This window comes from Dipteris shenzhenensis, chromosome 5 (genome assembly GCF_047967505.1).
Source record: "Dipteris shenzhenensis isolate YYH24624 ecotype China chromosome 5, Dip_SZ_1.0, whole genome shotgun sequence".
In the NCBI taxonomy this organism is placed as follows: domain Eukaryota; kingdom Viridiplantae; phylum Streptophyta; class Polypodiopsida; order Gleicheniales; family Dipteridaceae; genus Dipteris; species Dipteris shenzhenensis.
In genome coordinates this window covers 43,247,480-43,268,505 of record NC_141600.1, presented here as the reverse complement: position 1 = coordinate 43,268,505, position 21,026 = coordinate 43,247,480, and the positions used below count along the sequence as shown (strand labels likewise).

At 43.3% G+C, this 21,026-nt stretch overlaps 1 protein-coding gene across 4 annotated transcripts in view; it reads right to left on the bottom strand.

Annotated features, from left to right (window-relative positions):
• LOC147902058 (nuclear-pore anchor-like) overlaps positions 1–21,026 on the bottom strand; it is a 194,651-nt gene that overhangs the window by 52,407 nt on the left and 121,218 nt on the right. For all 4 annotated transcript variants that reach the window (XR_015540999.1, XM_087374650.1, XM_087374651.1 and 1 more), the window contains exons 32-36: positions 17,814–17,916; positions 9,096–9,212; positions 8,878–8,970; positions 8,585–8,731; positions 8,373–8,426 (exon numbers count right to left, since the gene is read on the bottom strand). Coding sequence is in view for 3 of the 4 variants with exons in the window: in XM_087374650.1 (XP_087230776.1) it covers positions 8,373–8,426; positions 8,585–8,731; positions 8,878–8,970; positions 9,096–9,212; positions 17,814–17,916 (514 nt within the window). In the remaining variant the exon portion in view is untranslated. The remainder of the gene's footprint in view (positions 1–8,372; positions 8,427–8,584; positions 8,732–8,877; positions 8,971–9,095; positions 9,213–17,813; positions 17,917–21,026) is intronic.

Sequence of the window (21,026 nt, the reverse complement as noted above, 5' to 3'; positions counted from 1 at the left end):
TATATGCACAACACGCTGCTATAGAAGCTAATGCCGTGGCTGAATCTGTAATTTCTGATACACATCTATGGCATGAAAGATTGGGACATCTCAACTTCAACAAAGTGGGGAAGATGCATTCACATGACATGGTCGTAGATACTCCACCTATGGATGCACTTAAAAAACATGTATACGAGGGCTGCTTGTTGGGCAAAATGCATAGGATTCCATTTCCCAAGGACAGGACCCTTGGTGCATCCAGGAAGTTGCATCTCGTACACAGTGATGTGTGCGGACCGATGCGGACAGCATCACTTGGGGGTACTATTTGTAACCGGCCTTTGACTGACAAAGGGCAGTATATCTGACACTATTATCTCACAACACCAAAATACAGCCAGCATGTTCCATTGCCATTGCCCAAACACAATACAAATTCACAGCATAACATCACTGAACCATAAAAAACAAGGGAGGCTAGAATGCCCCTACTCAAAAGCATACACAGTGACACCTGTTGGCCCCAACACTTGGCACCCAATGGGGTATTTATTTATTCACTGGTTAGTTCAAATACAAGGGACTCCCTTCTTGAACTCACCCGCAGGTGCAACCCAGTACAATGCCAACCCGTGGCTGTGCCAGTGACCAACTCCCAATCTATTCACTTGGTTCCCTTCAGTAGCCATACATATCACAAGCAAAACAACCCAGCATCATGCTAAGAAATACATCTACACAAATCTTAGCCCTTACTGAGCCCAAGGCTTGCCACTGCACCCCCAGGAAGAGAGTATCACAACCAATGCCCCAATCCTCTCCCGGGCCAACGGCAAGGCAGCCAACCTTCCAAAAACTCAGCAAGAATGAAAGTAGCACAAAGCAGAAGGAGAAGACAAGAATTTGGCCAACAAACGGAGACTGTTTCAGCTCGAAACAGCCTTAGAAGATGGTTGAACAGCAGATAGCAGTCTCTGGTAGGAGGGAGCTGTCCTTGACTCACTTCGAGCACCAGCAAAGGTCGTAAAAGAGAGGATCCAGCAAGCTGTAGCAAATCCGCCATGAATTCATCCACCAGAATGGAGTTTTCAGCCCACAAAAACATCATAACTAAGTGCGCCTCGCACCAGACAGAGGCCAAGAGCGAGGCATCCAAGAATACGGCCTCAAATGCAGGAAAGGAGAACTTCTGTCACGAAGAAAGTCAAGAAAACCATCAGAAAATGCCCAAAATGAAGGCATCCAGGTCCAAGGATCATGCCAACAACAAGAAACGATCTGCATTTCCTCTAAACCCATGACCTAAAGCGAAACCAAATACCACTTTATTTTGAACCGACTAGATGGGAGGAGAACTGTCGCGGAGAAAGCTTCAAAATCGACTTCAGCCAGCACAGGGAGAGCTGCAAAAATGCGCCATCTTCACAAGAAGAATCCTCTGGTAGGGGAGAAGACCCAAAACAGCAAGAAAGGCAAGGGAAAGGCTCCAAGGCCTTCCAGGTGCTTCCAGATGTGACACACAGGGGCCACAAGGCAAGCATAGAGGCCACACAAGCTTCACACAGAGACACATGGCAAAAAACGCGTGGGATTTTAATGCCCCTAGGGGGGTCACTTAGCAAACCATGACCCTAATGCTTGGAACCAATAACCCTAGTATATAGGACCCCTAGTGGGTCAATTTTTAAAGGACAACCCCAGTGAACTAAACCAATGACCTTAGAGAATAGAACCACTCTAATAGCACTAGGAGTTGCACTTGTTGCACATGAAATCACAAGTACCCTTTGGACATTAACTAATGCCCCTAGCCTGGCACCCCTAGGCCAAATTCAGTGACAATTAGTTTAGACACTTCACCATCACCATCACCATCACCATTTAGTTTAGACACTTCACCATCACATCCCCGTGACACTATTACTTTGTTACTTTTATATTTGTCTTCACCAGGTTCACTTGGATATATCCCATGAAGCTAAGGTCGTATATCTTCTCTTGCTTCAAGCATTGGGTTGCCTCGGTAGAGAATGAGAGTGGGGAGAAACTCTTCACCTTCCGCATTGACAGGAGGGTTAAGTACTTGTCCTGGGAATTTTTTGATTTTTTAGTAGCCCGGGATATCATTCATCAGTGCACAGTGGCTTACACTCCGCAACAAAATGGGCATGGAGCTTTGCACTATGTATTCTATATCTGTGAAAGGCATAATAGAATCAAACACATCAAAGGCTTCCACTGAAGGCTCTGTTTTACAGTCTTCCAAGGTAAAGGGGCATGCTCGTCAAAAACCATGTTCCTGCCGACAATCACCTTGCCTCTGCTGGGCTCAAACAACTTGTAAACTTTGCTTTGTGAGCTGTAGCCAATGAAGATGCATTTGACAACCTTCTTATGCCTCAACTGAGAAGAAACATGCACATACACAAGAGACACAAACACCCGCATGTGAGAAATGACAGACTTACAACATGTCCATGCTCAAGGTCTTCAATGCTGAGCACAAAGTTGGCACACATAATCGCATCTGAAACCGGCCTCTAATCACTCAAAGGGCAGTGGAACTAAACCTTTAATCATTTCAGCACTTATTTACAGCTCACAAAGCATATATCACAACCATTAACCATTGCATGATCACCACTTGGAATTTACCCATTTGTTCACAAACAAAACCACTGAAAAAGGGATGGAGGCTAGAATGCCCCTGCTCAACAGACATAGACAAGTGCACCCGATTGGCCCCAAACACCGTGGTGCCCCTTTCGGTATTTCTTTATATTTCACAGTGAAATGATTACAAGTTGCATCTGGGAGACCTTCCTTGCAACTGAGCACGCAGCCCCAATTCACTAAGCCTTCGCAAGGCTTTCAAGCATAGAACACCATCACATAAGTACTTAACCCATAGGCTCAACCCAAAGGCATTCTCTTTTCCGAGCGCAATTCCATTGGCTGTCCAGATGCAATCACACTGCACCCCAGCTGCACTCTCTTTTAGTGCTTTCCAGATGGCATTCACAAAGCTTTACAAAGCTCCAAAATAAAATCAGCAACGTACCCAACCAAAGAATGACTCATGTAGCACTGCCTGGGCACCTGTGAGCCAAGAAAGAGACGGCACACGAGGCCAACCGATAGCTTATGGCAAAAAGAAATTGCAGTAGCAAAATCACAACTCACGAAGCCCTGAAACTCGAACCAAGTCCTCAATCGCCAAAAGGACATAGTAGCCAATGCCCAATTTCATTCTCAGCCAAAGAGGAGTGCAAAGGCATGAAGAAAGAGCATTTACAAGAGCCGACCAGCAAGAATTCCACTGAAAAATGCGAAAAGAAGCACTTCTGTCGCGAAGAAGTGGGAGTTCTTGGGCTCAAAAGAAGTGTGTTTCAGAGAGGAATGCATTGAGAAGGTTTTGGAGAAGTTTCATCGCCGGAAAGTCCTCCAAAACTGAGAAAAGCCAGTCAACCAGCGCGTGGGACCACTCGAAATTCAACAGAAAGCTGTAGCTCTCCAAGAGGAGAGGCCCATGAGGCGGTAGAAGCAAAAAGGTCCAGAAAAAGCCACTTTTGCAAATTCGACCAGCAAAAGAAGTGCTCAGCTCTGTCCGTTCTACCAAACGCACGGAGGGAAAAGCATATCACTACGAAGGGGAGACAGAGGGGAAGCCATCGGGCCAAACGGAAGTCGAGGAATCCAAACGGGTGAGGAGTTATGAAGAAAAACGGAATTCAGCTGAAGGAGGCTGAAAAACCAGTCCAAAATCTCAACAAAGGGAGAAGATGAGAGAGAAAACCACACATGTGAAGTTTAGAAGGCCCAGGAAGGTCCAGGAATGGCAAAGGAGCATGTAGAAGACCCTAGAGCCACCTGGAACTCTAGGGGGGCCACTGAAGGTACATGGCCCTCTAGGGGGCCCATTAAAAATGCCACATCATCATTTCCCAACAACCACTCTTTTATTTCCTTGGAATGCCTTTGGGCCTAGGGATTAATTACGCTTATGTGCTAGGCACCATGCCGCGTTTAATTACACATTATTAAGCCCACGCTTGGACTTTTAAAACCAAAGTTGTCACGGTCTTGTAGTACATTAAAGTACTTAGAATTTCACGCCCCCGTGACAGCATCCAACCAGAATTTATTGGACAAAGACTTTCTTTTAAGCATGCACCTGCCCATCCTCTGATTGTTGTTGCTTAGCGTGATTTTCCACTGCCAGATGGCCATGTGATTGAGCAAGCAATTCAAGATGAGAGGGCTGTCAGGAGATAGCAAAAATCAGTCCCTCATTGGCTTTTGGATACCCTCAAGGACAGCAAGCAGACTAAGCCTTTGACTGCCTGCACTAGAGGTGCGCACAAACAGATGCAAGGCAATTTTTTGGATGTACCTTTGATTGCCACTGCTTGTAATGAGGAGCCTGTATGTCACAAAGATGCATTTGAAAGTCATGAATGGATGCAGGCCATGAGAACTGAACTTGATTCCATTCAAGCAAATGGCTCATGGGACTTGTGTGATTTGCCTACAGGCAAGCGTGCCATCGGCACAAAGTGGGTTTACATATTGAAGCACAAAGCTGATGGCAGTGTTGATCGCCACAAAGCTCGCCTTGTTGCAAAAGGTTATGCCCAGCAGCATGGTATTGACTTTGAAGAGAAATTTGCTCCCACTTCACACATCACGACCATTCGTTGTGTCATTGCTCTTGCATCTCACGGGCATTGGGAGGTCCATCAGTTGGACATCAAGACGGCCTTCCTTCACGGGGATTTAGTGGAAGAGGTCTATGTCACTCAACCTCCAGGATTTGAACTTCCAAGGTCTGAAACTAAGGTATGCCAGCTTAAATAGGCTTTTTGTGGTTTGAAGCAGGCACCACGGGCATGGTATGCCAAGATACATTCTTTTTTGCTTTGCGGAGGCTACTCTCGATGTCCGGAAGAGTGAATCAGATTTTCTGATTTTGATTCTATATGTGGATGACATGCTTATCATTGGGCGAGACTTGCTGAATATTGCAGATTTCAAGGCAGCTTTGCAAAAATCTTTAGCTATGACAGATAAGTGCCGGTTGCACTATTACTTGGGCATACAATTTGTATATGTTGAAGGGGGTATAATGATGAGTCAGTCCAAGTACATTGGACAGCTCTTAGACCACTTCCAATTTAAAGATTGCAACACCATTGGAGCCTGGCTATTGTTTCTCCTCCGAGGATGGGAGTGCACCATTTGATGCCACCAATTATCGGCAGGCCGTGGGCTGTCTTAGTTAATTATGTCATACCCGGCTTGATCTTCAGTATGGCGTCTCTCAATTGAGCAGGTACATGCACATGCCTAGTACACAGCATTGGCAAGCAGTGCAGTAGGTCTTCCATTACTTCAAGGCCACACAAAATTTGGGACTCTTCTATGGCGACGAGTCTCCACTGGTCTTGCATGTTTCACGAACAATGATTGGGCAGGTTGTTATGACACGAACGGTTTCATGCTTGGATCCTCATGCATTTCATGGTTCAGTAAGAAGCAGCCTACAGTTGCTACTTCCAATTGTGAAGCTGAATACAAGGCAGCCTTCACAGCTACAGTAGAGTGTATCTGCCTCCGTAAGCTACTCGTCGCAGATCTTGACATTAGCCAGCCAGCTTATACTACCATCTACACTAGTAGCCAGATTTCTTTGGCTATTGTGAGAAACCTAGTGTTTCATGCGCGCACAAAGCACATTGAGGTTCATTATCATTATGTTCAAGAGTGACAGTCACTTGGAGAAATACAGTTGTCCTATGTTCCCATGGAGGACAACTTAGCAGATCTCTTCACAAAGGCTCTACCACGGCCCAAGTTTGAGGCTTTTCGGCATGCTTACACTTGGCACCATTTATTACGTGATGTTGATCTCCCTGTACTATCATAGGTTGCTATATCCATTTTGGACGAATATGGGCAACCATGATATAGTTTCCAAGTGTGCCTGAGATGTATCCAGGATACTTCAGTCATACCATGGAGGGGGGTTTGTTAGCACTTAGCCTTGGTATGGCCTTGTAAGCTAGTATTAGGACTCAGTCAACCCTTAAGTTGACTTCATTGGTCAACCATATGGTTGACTTAGGGGCCATATAGGTCACCCCTTGTACTTTCTCCTTATCCATTTGATAAGTACTTCGGTTCCTTCAGCTGTTGTTTGCTCCCTTGCACTCCACTCCCATTCATTGCTCCCCGCACCCAACAAACACTAGATTCAAACTGGGCAAGAAATCCAAAGAGCCGGAGATCTACCTCTGGTTACTGTTTATGTGTAGCTGTTGAATCGCCAATTAGATAGAGTGTTGGGAGAGAAGGGTAAGGATCAAGACACAGAACTAGGGCCCAAAAATAAGGGCTGGACACCCCCTAAGGTCTTTATTGCAATAGAATAATCTGTGTACAACTGGCTCTTGAAAGAGCATAGAGCTGAGTACAATTCTGAATGAATCTAGGAAGCCTCGAGCCTTTCTTTTATAGACTTGGCCTGGCAAAAAGCTAGGGCCTGCTTTCTAAAATCTAATTTTACAGAAAGCCAAGATTTTAGTCTTTTTCCTTTTAAATCTGGTGCTATGGAGATTTTAGGCACCTTTTAATCTAGTGGGCCCTCCTTTTAATGAGGCGCCCCCTTGTCTTTACTTTTTGAGCCTTGTGGGACCTGCTTTTTATACTTTTCTCCCCACTCTTGGGTCCTTTTTGCACTCTCTTAGGTCCTACACATGGCACAAACTAATTCCAACACTTTAACCCATTAGAGGTTAGCGAAATGCATGCATTCCTAGTTCTTGGACTATTTAGTCCCTTATGGGCGTCCCCACAGTTCTCTTTTTACCAATGCAGGGCAAAAGTAAAACAATAAAACTTATTCCTGGTTAACCAACTTTACCATTCTTTGATCGAAGTCAATTCTAATAAAGATTACTCTTTATTTTCTTAGGAGAAGTCCCAAATGATTACATTTGGTCTCTCCTCCTTGGGCTTCTCTTTGCTGTCCTTTTTGTCAGCTGCTTTCTTCATGCAGTCCTTGGCATAGTGCTCGATCTTGCTGCAGCAGAAATATTTTCCTCTTCTTTGCATATAAAGACCTAACATTGCCTACCTTCCTTCTCTAGATATCCTTTCTTCCTTTTGCCCTTGCTTGGGCATTGGAAGATTCGTCAGTAGTTGCCATGCCATCATACATGTTCATCCTAAGCTGTTCTTCCGAGACCGTGACTCAAGCTCCTCAAAAGTGATGGGGATGCTCCTTCGATAAGCAAAAACCTGGCTAGATTCTTGAGTCCAATTTCTCCCGAACTGAGGCTCTCTGATCCCAGATTTCAATCTCCTCTCCTTCTACAAGCTTTGGTGCATAGAGTTGGTTCTTGAGATTTAAAATTCATGTGGAATTGTTGCTTTCATATCCTCCATGCTCCATGAGCGCTTTGCACTAAATGAAGTACTAGCATCATAGTCTTTGTGGTCTAGAGAAGACTGAAGGTATCCTCCTCCTTGTAGATTGAGTCCCAAGAGATATGGCAATGGAGAAGTATCCAACCCTAGAAAGCTTATATTAACTCTTAAGGGAAGCTGCTTGTCTTTGATACCATGAGATAAGAGTAGTATCAATATGCATGCATGTACAACTAGCGGGATTTTGCACACATATGAGTGACGAAGAGAAGACATGACATTGTAGATCTATATAAGCTCCACCACAATTCCAAATGAGTGACAATGCTCTCCTACTAGATTGTCAATAGACTTCTCGCACCCTCTTGAGCACGAGATATGTAGAACTACGTGGTCCAAGTGATGGGCACAAGACGTGCTCCGTGCCTTCTAGTCTCCTTGATGGGGGAGTGAAGGCTTTGAGATGCGTACTCCTACATAGCATTTCTCTTCCTACTTTTGCTGCCTTGGCCCTTGCATATGGCTGTTTGCCACATCACCTATGTTCTGCCATGGGGATACCATGTCATCACATGACCACGCCACATTACCATTCATCCCTAATTAACAGCTGTTTGACACCCACTGCTGTTTCCATGTATTAGCCACTCTATCTGACAAATAGGGCTGAAACATGATGCCTTGGGCATCTGTCTGCAATCTATGCTATCGATCGCTCATAGCTTCTCCTTTGGAGATCATTTAGAGGATCATGATGACTAAGAACGGTCTCTAAATCTGGCAAGTAATTCAAGACATAGTTTCTAGCTAGTAGCTAGCCAACCTATGGTATACACTTTAGAAACATCTATTACCACATCATTTGACCAGTATGCGTATCAAAGCTGACAGATTTAAGATAATATTAAAAGATTGAAAGATGCATTACAAACAAAGCGAGCTTCAAGATATCCATAACGGACCTGTTTCTGTAAGCGAAGACGTTCTTGCTTCAAAAGAGAAATCTCTGTATCTGACTGTAACAACATGAAGGAAAAACACCCTATCAGGTTTAAAGCTGCACAAAGATAATGTTCTCACAGTTCACACTATTACTCCAAGCTAGTCACTCCTGATTCCCCCAGCAAATTATACATATTTACCAACTGCAGCTAAGAGATGGCAATGTACTTACAGCTTCTTTAGATCGGCGAAGATAACGGATAACATCTTGTAAATTATTTTCCACTTGCCCTGATACATTCGCAGATTCACCACCTTTCTGTTCATGCTCTGCCATAAGAATGTGCATTGCCTCCACGCGGTCCAACAAGATTCTATTCTGTTCACCATACACAAGATATCAAGATACACGCCTATAGTCCACAATCCTTAAGTATACCTTTGTAAGAATAGAATATATCCAACCATACAAATTTAGATTTTAAGTATAAGCAAAGCCCCACACTCCTCTCAGAAATGTTATACCTGCTCATCTAGCTCCTTTACTTTGTTGCTTAAATCTTCCTTCTCAGAAACAAGAGATGCTTTTTCCATCTCCCAAGCAACTCTTGATCCATTCTGCAACCAGACAGCTTCTCATTGAACATTCTATAAAAGAGTTGACTAAGACAAATAAGAAAGCTAGAATAAAAAATTGTTAAACCTCAAGATTTCACAAAAGAATGATCTGCTTAACCACATACAAGCTCAGCGACAGATGTCTCAGCCTTTGATTGCAGACCCGCTAACTCTCTCTCTAAAGTAGCCTTCTGTTCAGAAAGCATTGTCAACTCTCGGATAGTATCTGCTTGAAGAAGAACCTAAGAATGCAATACACAGCCAGAGTGAGCTCACATTCATAAGACTGAATATACATTTCCTGTAAGTAGAAGCATGAATTCATGCCAAGTAAAACAAAAATCAACGGGCATGCACTTATTTATTGCATTCACGTACAGATATTAGCACGCTGCATGATCTAACAATCCAGAATAGTATGCATTTGGATGAATGCACAAAAACATTTTTAAATTTCCAAAATGCCTCATTTGAGAAAGTGAGAGTAGTATTTATGACTATGTGCTGCTGATCTTAGACATAGCATAGGGGCTACATATCTATTTGACATAAGTTCAACCTGGGTCTAAAAAGTAAGGTTTTGATCAACACTAATGGTCAACAATGGTCTATGTTCACAGACAAAATTTAGGAAACTCGCGATCATGTGGGAGTGAAACCCAAACCAGATGAAAATCGCAATTTACTTTGGCACCGTGGAACAGTTCGCAAACAGCATTGGACTACTCTGAAGCAAATCGCAGTACCTGAGGATGCCTGGCACTGGAAATTCCGTACGCTGCTCGGGAAACGTGCTGAAGCTGCGTGAATCAGATCGTCATCAAGATAGAGTGCTGGGAGAGAAGGGTGATGAGCAAAACACAGCACTAGGGCCCAGCAATAAGGGCTGCACCACCCATAGGTCTTTATTGAAATAGAATAAGGCTTTGTACAATTGGCTCTCACAAGAGCATGGACTGAGTACAATCTACCTGTTCTAGAGCTCTAAGGCTCTCCTTTTATAGACTTAGCCTCCAACTGAAAGCAAGAGCTTGCTAATAAGCTGGGGCTAGCTTTTAGCTTTTTCCTGAGCCTAAAATAGGCAACCTTTTCTAAGAAAGCTGAGGTTTCCCTAAAATCAGCTCTAGGGGCGTTTCTTGGAAATTGCGCCGGAAATCTTGCTGATTTGGCCTTGTGAGGTCCATAATAAAGTAGGCACCCACATCTTGGTGTTCTTTGCCTTGTAGGACCTGCTTTTTGCATTTCTCCCTTAACTCTAGGGCCTTTTTGCACTGCTCTAGGTCCTACACATTGCCACAAGCAAAAACCAACACTTTAACCCATTAGAGGTTAGTCTAATGCACGCATTCTAGTTCTTGGACTATTTCTAGTCCCTTGTGGGCGTCCCCACAGTTCTCTTTTTACCAATGCAAAGCAATAATAATAATAATAAAACGTATTCTTGATTACCGAACTTCAACAATTCTTGATAGAAGTCAATTCTAATAAAAATTGCTCTTTATTTTCTTAGGAGAAGTCCCAAATGGTGACATCTCCTCGGCTTCTAAACACTTGTCCTCAACTGAAAAGCTTCTTGATACAATTGTAGGACTTGAGGATACTCTGAGAAGAATTCCTCATCCACCTACTTGGCATCAAGTGCCGAATGATTCTTAAACTTGACAAGGTATCTACAGATAACCTTGCCTCTAGGTCCTTTCTTCTTTGTATGATATACAATTTGTTCTGGTTGGAGGATCTTCTCCATCTCTTCCAACTCAGCCGCCTCTTCTTGAACTGGTTCTGTGGGTTCTGGTCCTTGATACTTCTTTAGAAGACTCACATGGAAAGCATTGTGAATCTTCCAAGTCTCGGGCAGCTCTAGTCGAAAAGCAACTCTAAATGGTACATAATACCTGAGAGGCAACTTTGGGTATACTTTCTCTTTTCCTTTCATCTTTTTGAGCCATGCTTTTTCAAACTTTAGTAACACCCAGCCTCCTCCTTGGAGATTCATCTCCCTCCTTTTGCTTTTGTCGAGATCTTTCAATTATTGTCCGAACTTGAGAGAAAGTTGTATCTGAGTCTCCGACATACTAGTCGGCTGCAAATATATCGTCCTTTGTTCTAAGGATAGGTGGCCGAATCACCTTCCCATTAATAATTTCAAATAGGGATTTTCATGTGGAGCTATGAACAATGTTATTGTATGCAAATTCCACGAGAGGAAGATACTTTTCCCATTCGACCCTCTGCTCGGATGCTTAACACTTCAAAAGATCCAATACCGTGGAATTGGCATTCTCACCCAAACCAGATGCAAATTGCAATTTACTTTGGCCAATGCGGGACTCCTCTGAAGCAAATCACGGTACCCAGGGCAAGATGCCATGCGCTAAGAATCCCGTACACTCCTCAGGAAACATGCTAACGCTGCGTGAATCAAATCGACCTTCGAGATAGAGTGTTGGGAGAAAAGGATGACGAGCAAAAGACAGCCCCGAAGGTTTTTATTGCAATAGAATAAGGCTTTGTACAGCTGGCTCTCACAAGAGCATGGACTTAGCCTCCAACCCGAAAGCAAGAGCTTTCTAATAAGCTAGGGCAAGCTTTTAGGCTTTTCCTAAGCCTAAAATAGACATACTTTTCTTAGAAAGATGAGCTTTCCCTAAAATCGGCTTTAGGGGGATTTTCTTGAAATTGTGCCGGAATTCTTGCTGATTTGGCTTTGTGAGGTCCTCCATAAAGTAGGCACCCACATCTTGGTGCTTTTTGCCTTGTAGGACCTGCTTTTTGCACTTTTCCCTTAATCTAGGGCCTTTTTGCACTCCTCTCTACGCATTGCCACAAACAGAAACCAACACTTTAACCCATTAAAGGTTAGTCTAATGCATGCATTCTAGTTCTTGGACTATTTCTAGTCCCTTGTGGGCATCCCCACAGTTCTCTTTTTACCAATGCAAAGAAAAAGTAAAAACAATCAACTTATTCTTGATTAACCAACTTCACCATTCTTTGACAAAAGTCAATTCTAATAAAGATTGCTCTTTATTTTCTAGGGAGATGTCCCAAATGGTGACAGCGAACCCAAGCAATGGAACTCAATACTATGTATGGATGCTTCCACAACCCAATTAACTCCTCACACAGGTTGATGAAGAAAGGTTAAGATTACACTCTGATGGAGACTTACCTTCAAGGCTATATCTTCTTAAGGCAATCAATTCATTCATAGAGGGGCGCATTTGTAAAGGTCCCAAGTTTAAAATGAAACCAGCAGCACAAGCACGGTTGACTGGAGGACATGCATCATTATCAAGAAGAGAGTGTTGCCAGCACACTTCCGACGTGTGAGTCTCTCTTTGATTCTCTAGTTCGATTCATGGCCTTAAATGCACATGCTTGTTTAAGAGTAGAACTCAAGAGAGCACAAGTGGACTAATTTTGAGAGACTACATGTCATGATGCTATCTCATATTATCAAGAGGAGAGATGTACTCCACACACCATCATTCTAGCAGAGTTTGCTGCAAGATCCCTCTACACACACATCTCGTTCTAGATCATCATCTATCTGGAATGAGGCAGGTGTTTCGACTACATGGATGTAGGCAGCCACAGATGGAAGGGCCACTCATTGCTATGGCGAAGATAAGCAGTGTTTGTATACACAAGTCTCCAGATTGTTCCCATTGCAGGGCATGTCTATCGAACATTTCACCACCATATCATAGAAGGAGATGCCACTTTCCTACAACTCACATAGCGGGGGCTCACCACAACATCCAGGATGGCATATGGCAGGAATATGTCCATAGGACAAGGGCATCTCCCACACAACCACATGGAAACATGACGGCAAGCTACAGAGAGAAGTTCCTCCATTTGAGCAAGAACGGCTTCATTGAGGCGCTCTGATACTTGCACATCCATCTCTCCCATGCACTACAGGCCAGCTTAGTACCTCATCGCACAGATTCTAGATCAATGCAGCTTCTGAGGTCACAGCCACATGACACTGCGATTTCAGGCTACACCCTTTGTGATACACACGATCAGGAGACCCGAGGAGCATGTCCTGATGCGATGCCCTGGGTATTATGATATATGAGGGAGATACCACTGCCTTCTCACCCATGGATACACTAGATTGAAGATGTGCTGCACCCTTGTACACGACATCACTCCACATAGCTCTAGACTTGAGATCAGGCATAAGACATGGCCCCAGACAATAGAAGATAACAAAGTTGAAGAAGTGGATGGTTTATGTCAAGACCAGGACCACAACTTTCAAGCACGCCAGGTCAACAGGAGACTGGACAGAAGCCCAAGGAGCACCCACCCCATCGAGTCAACATCATTATGGCATCCCGCCATTAAGCTGTGTCACACTACCACAACTTCTTCCTACAAAGAGGAGGAGGGGACAGATATCAGACATGTTCCGAGACACCGTAACTGCAAATGGACCATAGTCAAGCCCATACAAGGCTCAGGGTACACATGCCCAACATATGAAATAGGACACAGGGCAAGAACTCCGGACACATTCTTGCAGTTCCTAGTTTCAATCATCAGTTCCTCCTTGAAGGTGTGATAGACACCTCTAGTTCCCACCATAGGGAGTGTACTTTCGGGCTTCATGATCTCTTCCTAGTTTCATCAGTAGTTCTTCCTTGGGAGCGTAATAGAGACCTCCAGTTTCCACCATGCGGGGTGTACACTCATGATAATTCCAGATTTCCTGGTCTCATAGGCTTTTTTGGCCCTCAATATACATTAATAAATATTTCCATCTTTCTTTCTCTCCCTTCCTGTAGAGCCCTTCCAGCCTTCAGCCACATTTGGATCGCCATCTCTCTATTTTGCAACAAAGTTCAATCAATGTGGAGCAGCTTTACAGCTCAGTCCAAGCTCAGGTTTCAGCCAGTTCATTCTCCACCGCATGTGTAAGTTTGCAGCTCAGTCAATGCTAAGCTTCATCCAATTGACGCTATACTTACAGCTCAGTTTGTTGTCAGTTCTGAGCACCCTCTACAGCCAGCTAGAAGTTCATTCAGTAGTTTGGTGTCCATTTTTTAGCTGCATCTAACAGCTACTTGCAGCCAGCTACTTCATGCCCCAGTTAGCATCATCTATATGCTCAGTTAGCATCAGTTATCATGTAAAGTTAGCATCTTCTTATGTGCTCAGTTAGCATCAGTTATCAAGCTCAGTTGGCATCAATTACAATGCTCAATTAGCATCAGCTTATGTGCTCATCAATTACCGTGCTCAGTTAGCACCAGCTTATGTGCCGCAGTTAGCATCAGTTATCATGCTCAGTTAGCGTCATCTTATGTGCTCAGTTACCATCAGTTTGCATGCTCAATCAGCAGCCAGTTTTTAGTCAGGTCCAGTTTTTTGTTGAGCTGTTCAGTCAGGAAAACATCCGCGTATCAGCCTACTGTTGTTGTTGAGCTGCTCATTCAGAAATACATGAGGGCGTGAGCCTACTGTTGCGTACAGTTTGCAAGCTCAATCAGCAGCCAGTTTGCATTCAGATCAAGCTTGTTGTTGAGCTGTTCATTCAGTAGAAAATCAGGGCATCAGACTATTCTTGCATACAACTTTTACTGAGTTGAATTATCTGATTATACACTAGTACAATGGTGATTTGAAAGTGTACGAATTTACCATTGCTAATGCATGGCACTAATGAATGAAGTGCAGGCCTCTTAGCTCGGGATTGCAGAGCCCTTGAAAAGCACCGAACTAAGAGCTTCGCAGTTTTTTATTCTTAAATTCTTTCTCTTTATTGGAGTAGCAAAAGACTTATAGAAGTATGATGAGATTTAAATTCTTGATAATGAAAATAATCAGGTTTGGCTAGAGTCCTTGAAAAGTTACTTTATTATTAACATCATCAGGAAGAACCTTCCCAATAGCTGTCAAATTGCTCATTTAAAGTTGCTTTGTCCTACTTCATGATCTATATGACAAAATAATATGCTCTCAATCTTTGTTCTAACTATGTGGTCATTTTTCAGTAAATGTGCATGAGCAGGAAAGACTATATCTAGAACAACTCCGAGAGAGTTCCAACAGCCTGGAAAGGAATGAGAACTCAAGTAGAGTTCTAAGCTCATCCCCCAAGCATTTACGAGTACTGTTCCTTAACTTAACTTCTGGTAACGCCTTGGATGCACCGAATTTCAAGTTGTCTAATGCAAATCCTGCTAAGCATGAAGAGCTATAATGTTTTTCAAGTTTATCAGATGGCATCATCAATGTCACCAAAAGCAAAGTAGAGAGGCAAGCGGCACAGGCAGGGGCTATTTTGTGATCAGAGTGGATTTCCTGATAAGTGGATACGCTGAAAAAACAGATCAGTATGGTCAGCTTCAGGTGGGGGTGGGGTGAAGGAGAAGTCTGTGATGTGTGAGAGGCAAAGGCAAGGAACCCGATGAGCTAATTACTACACTGGACCCTCCTCCGTGTGGGAAGCATGTGAGCCCACCAGAGGAGGGCAGACCAGTGCAGATGATCAGATCATGCATCCTGCCCATGTCTATGAAAGTATGCCCATATGATGTTACTAGGGATCGTTGGTCTACGAAAACTTGAGGGATCCCTATCTCATCTAGATCAATGTCAAGCAATAGAATCCAGTCTCCTCAAAAATCAATAAATGGTACATATGTCCTGGTGTTGGAGTCTTCAAGTAGGACAACTTCCCAGGGCCTGAGAAGTCCATGATATCTAGAAATGATGCAGCATATGGAGATGTATCTCCCTTCTCTCGGAGCTCCTAGGCCTAGTGTAAGGTCTACAGTGGGAAGCAACAAACGCAACGACAATGTCACGCAATAATGTGCTCCTGATCTAGATCCAAAGGAATCTGACACATAGGTTGCGTCGCTTCACAATGATCAATCCAGTGAGACATGATCTATATAGATGCTGCCCTTGTGTTGCTCATGTCTCTCTAGCCTTGTCCCAAAAGGCTGACACCTACCGTACCCAGAGACTAGTAGTAGTGAGTGATCTTGACTCTAATGTGTCTCTGTGCAAAAGACAATGTCTCGTCCTCTAAATGATTCCGAGAAGTTCCTTGGTTCTGATCATAAGGTTCCATTACAGTTCCAAGTGATGAAGGTCAAGGGTTTGGTCCTATGTGTCTCATAAATCCCACCTCCCTACCCGGTGAATCCATGGGTACCCATCTAGAGCGCAAGTCGGCCCTGGCATACTGCAGTCCACTTCCCCCGTATGGGCAACATCTCACTGATGTATGAGGAGTCATCCCTCCACTACCTACAGGGAAGTATGCTCCATATCCATGTTTAATCTATGGATCATCTCGAAGAATTGTGTGCCTGCGCAATGACCGCCATCCTGCCCTAGTGTCTCTGAAGCGTATCACTAAAGGCTACTCTCTTGTGAGATCCTCTCTCACTCGCCATGCCCCCTCAATGCCATATTCGGGTATCCCCAAAGTGGAGGTTAAAAAGGTGGTGGCATCGAAAATAGCAGAGGTGGTAGGTAGGATGTGGATCTTGATGTTGAGAGCCTTACTCGCTCTCTCTTTTGCTCCAGTAGAGAATGGTTGCATTTGCAGGCTCATGTTTCACAACATCCACCCACTTAACAGGTCTCCCCAATCGTCACCTACATAATGGAAATCCGCTCCTCTACTGTGGGCTTGCTCCCTCAGGCTATCTCCATCCATTGTCTGAGGTCCTCTACCTCCTTTCGGAGACCAACAGCCTCTGCTTGGGCCATGATAAAGTTGCCCCTAAGAGTATCTAGCTGTCTCTACTGCTCCACCTCTATGGCTCACATGTTGGGCATCTCCGTGAGTAGCTCACTGTAGATGGTGAGGAGGAGGAGCAGGAGGAGGAGGCTGATGATGATGACACCTGAATCGATGCATAAGCTTTACCATATTTGCATGCTGTATTCTCTTTCCCCTTACTTTTATCCTTTGCGGATTTCCCTTGCTTAAGTTATGGATGCGAGAAGGACATACAGCCCTTCACACCTGAAGGGGGCCACAGTGTGAGGCTCTATAGAAGCAGGTTGAGAGCTGGCTGGAGCAAAGAAAGAAAAGAGAAAGAAAGTGGGCTGAAGCAAGGCTAACGGCCAGAGCGGTTGGTGAGATGGAGGGAAGGGAGACCAACAGCTCTATGGGACAACAAAAACAAGCTAATACATCCGCTTAGGGAGGGACACGTGGCAGCTGAGTGCAAAAAGTAACTCCTTGGGAGAGAAACAAAGAACGAAAAGAAAAGTTATAGCAGCCTTCGAAAGACCTAAGGGTCTAAGAGAGCAGGTGGGAGCAGGTGGAGAGAGAGAGAGAGAGAGAGAGAGAGAGAGAGAGAAAGAAAGATATTATATTAGAGTCTTCGGAAGACCGATGGGTCTATGAGACTGAAAGAAAACCTGATACAAATCCCAGTAAGGGTGGAGCTACTAAAACGAGCATCATCACCCGTGCTGAATCCTAAGTGGTGGAGAGAGAGAGAGAGAGAGAGAGAGAGAGAGAGAGAGAGAGAGAGAGAGAGATCAGCAGCAGCAGCAGCAAGGAGCTGCAACTGCAACACTATGGTGGAGAGGCAAGGGAGGAATTCAAGGCAAAAAGCTGGAAGGAGGTGCCAAGAGGTTGTTTGGACAGATAAGAGGAATTGAATACTTGAAATTGAGGGGGCGACAAGGGAAAGAGAGGGAGAATCAACTAATTACTACACAAAGCAACAGCAAACAATTGGGAAATCCTAACATGAAGCTCCTTCATCAGGTTCCCACACAAACCTGTGACAGTTTATTTTACAAACATGGTTGAATATACTTGTAGATTACAAGTAGACTCTTCTACAGACCTGCCTCTCGTAGTTATTCTGAGAAGTTCGCCATTGTTGATGCTCCTTCTCCAACTCATCTTTCAGTGCCTTGATACGCTCCTCAGCCTGCTCTATGCATACCCTGAAACTTGCCATCAATGTAAAAATTGGTATCAAGATCAACCCCTTGTACACTTTTCTCCTAGTGAATTATTCTACTAGCATTGTAAATTGATTGTCATACTCTAGAAAAAAAGACACAAAGACATCCTTCTAAAACACTATAAAATGACAATTTTTGCAAGGTTCATTGACATAGGTTACTTGCTTGACCCATAACGTATGCATTGTTCAATGGAATTTGACAAACTTAGTAGTACACATTCAAAAATTGAATAGGAAACCAAAATTTTATGAAATACGATTTTGAATGAGACCATGAAACCATTGCATGTGAAGCATGTATCCTAAGGGCATATGCATTAAGGTGGACTACAAAAGAGTGTTCAAGACATTGCTTTTTGGGTACTTTAAAAGCAGCTCTTCTCTTTGTATTTCCAAAAACATTCCTAAGTCCACGTGCATATGATGGGGGCTGTAGTATTTCAGTCCTAAAAGTACATGGCATGTGCATAGGCTGGAATGCATATGCCGGGGCTTTTCTTCCACATACTAGTTTTTTTCATACATGCATGTTATGCTCTTGTTGACATAACATGACCTCGAAAGGATTGCTGCACATTTTCCTTTTGGGAGGACCGACTTTTGTATTATATTTTATTGTGTTTCATGTAAATGGTTAAAGGAATTAATGTCAAGGTCCTTGGTGAGGGCGAAATGGCGCGGACTAGATGGTTCTGAGGTCAGGGACCTAGGTGCACGAAAAGGTATAATTGCCAGGGGGCAAATTGAATTAAAAACGTATTCCAAGAGAGGGGTGAATGGTGCATTTAGTTACGCCCTAGAATTGTGACATGTGGCATGTAGAACCATCTAGGAAATTGTGGGCTCTGGTGAAAGCATGTAGGATAAAAAATGTGCGTTCTTTTTTTGCCAGAGGTTGGCTGGGTGGTTTAACAATGTGCCATCCCCCGTGATTCTATACGTCAGAGTTACCGTGGTTGATTCCTTGTGGTTTGGTCATTTCATTTGGTATCAAAGCCAAACAGATGTTGGCGTGGGTGGAATTTGAGCTGGTCCAAGCTTATGGGGAGACTGATTGAGGCTAGGTGGACAAATATTATTTCTGCACGTCACGCAGCTTACGGGCTGGATGTAAGGACAAAGATAGAGGACCTGTATTTGAACTTAGCAGTCTCTATGTTTTTTGTTGCGCATACAACTTGGAAGTGCCTACGCTTCTTGCCATACAAACAATTTCATTTGAATCATAAACTATGAGAACATAAATGTTTATATATATCTATGTGATACTTATGCTACCTTTTTTAAAGTAAAATCTTTTTTAATCTGATTATATAATTCTTGTTACATGTGTACATTTGATCCCAAGTACTTCTTATGCTTAGACATCTTAATTTTTTAAAATGTTTTGAAATTAAGAAATGCCTTTATTTGAATGTTATTTGGAATTGAAAACATCATAATGAAGTTATAAAGATTTTTTTCATTTCTTAAAATTTTCCTTGAAATCAAATGCCATGTTCATTTCACATTTTTTAGTACAACATTGAAAAAAAGAGTTCATTTCTAGTTGCAAATTAGAAAACGTTTTGATTGTGATGCTTTCAAACCCATGCTCTTTTTGCTTTAATACATTGTGATTATTAAAAAAAAAGGTTTTCTTAAGATGATGGCGGGTCAGATGTTGTGCGTGGTGCTTTGTCGTCACATGTGGGTGGTGATTAAAGAAAGCACGTAAGTTTTGAGTGGACCCAGACTTAAGGTATTGACTTTGTGTCGCTGCCGCTATTCCTTTGGTGGAGAATTGAGACATAGCCGCAGACCTTTATATGCTACAGCTTGTACGCATGTGCAAGACCCAGACAGCGTTACACCTTTTAGATCTAAGATTTTATGGAGAAAGGAAAAGCTATAGCAATGGAGGTTGAAGAAGAAGCCTCACGGGTGGATTCCATAGAATCGGGAGTCCAGCCGACACAACAGGGATTGCATTGGTAGAGGATACTTTACAACAAATTTTAGCCCAACAATTACGGGCCAACCTAGGGCAATCCAAACTTAGACAGATGGTTCATAGTATGTCTGCAAGACCATCCAGGGAGCAAAAAGAAAAAGCTCTAATGGAACCTGTGACCATTATACATACTGGTCAAGCCTAGGAGGCCTAAGAAACTGAATATTGCATATTACAGACCAGAAAAGTATTCTGATCGGATCGCTGACCTAGCTCCAATGTCATAGAAGCCTGGTTGCACAAATGGAATGAAGCTTTTTCCATTTGTGAAATCATAATTAACATGAAGAAAATCCATAGGGCCACTCATATGTTTAATGAGGGAGCGGATAGGTGGTGAATTAAACAACAAAAGGATGGTGTGGCATCCACTACTTGGGAGGGGTTCAAGAAAGAATTTGAAAACCATTTCTTGCCTCCTGACGTATAGGAACCTTCGTCAAAGAAATTTGTCAGTCGTTAAATACACTAATAAATTTAGAGAATGTGTAATGAAGATATATGAATCTCTTCCTCGGTCGGTACAAGTAAAGGATTTTATTTTCAAGCTGAATGATAGAATCAAGATGGAAGTTCGGGCTACATATATAAACACTCTAGATGAAGCAATAGCCATGTCCCTGAACTATGAAGATGCCAAAGGTAACAAGCCAAGTGGGTTTGTGCAGGCTAGGACTCGGTATGAGTACCCAAAAAAGAGTAGGTTTAAGAAGAAGTGAATTGGTAAGGGTAGTGTCTCACAGCCTAGTGACCATTCTAAACCAAGTACCACCATAATCTTCTTTGACCCCAAAACAAAAAAAAGAAAGCGAGACAAGAAAGCTTATGTTTTAAATGCCTTCAACCTCCTCAGTGGAAGATTGTCCACGTAACAAGGAACATTGAACAGCTGAGATGGGGGTCTCAGAATGCGACGGAGAAATAGAGGAAAGTCCCAGAGCCGACCAGACGCAGATTCAGCTAGTGAGATCTTCTTAGAGGTCAGTACCTGTGTTATTCTGTGTATCTGTTACTAAGTTAATGAGTAGCGCATCTAATAATATCCTATCTAAGCCCGCAGCAACAAGGTATACAATTTTAGCGATACAGCTATT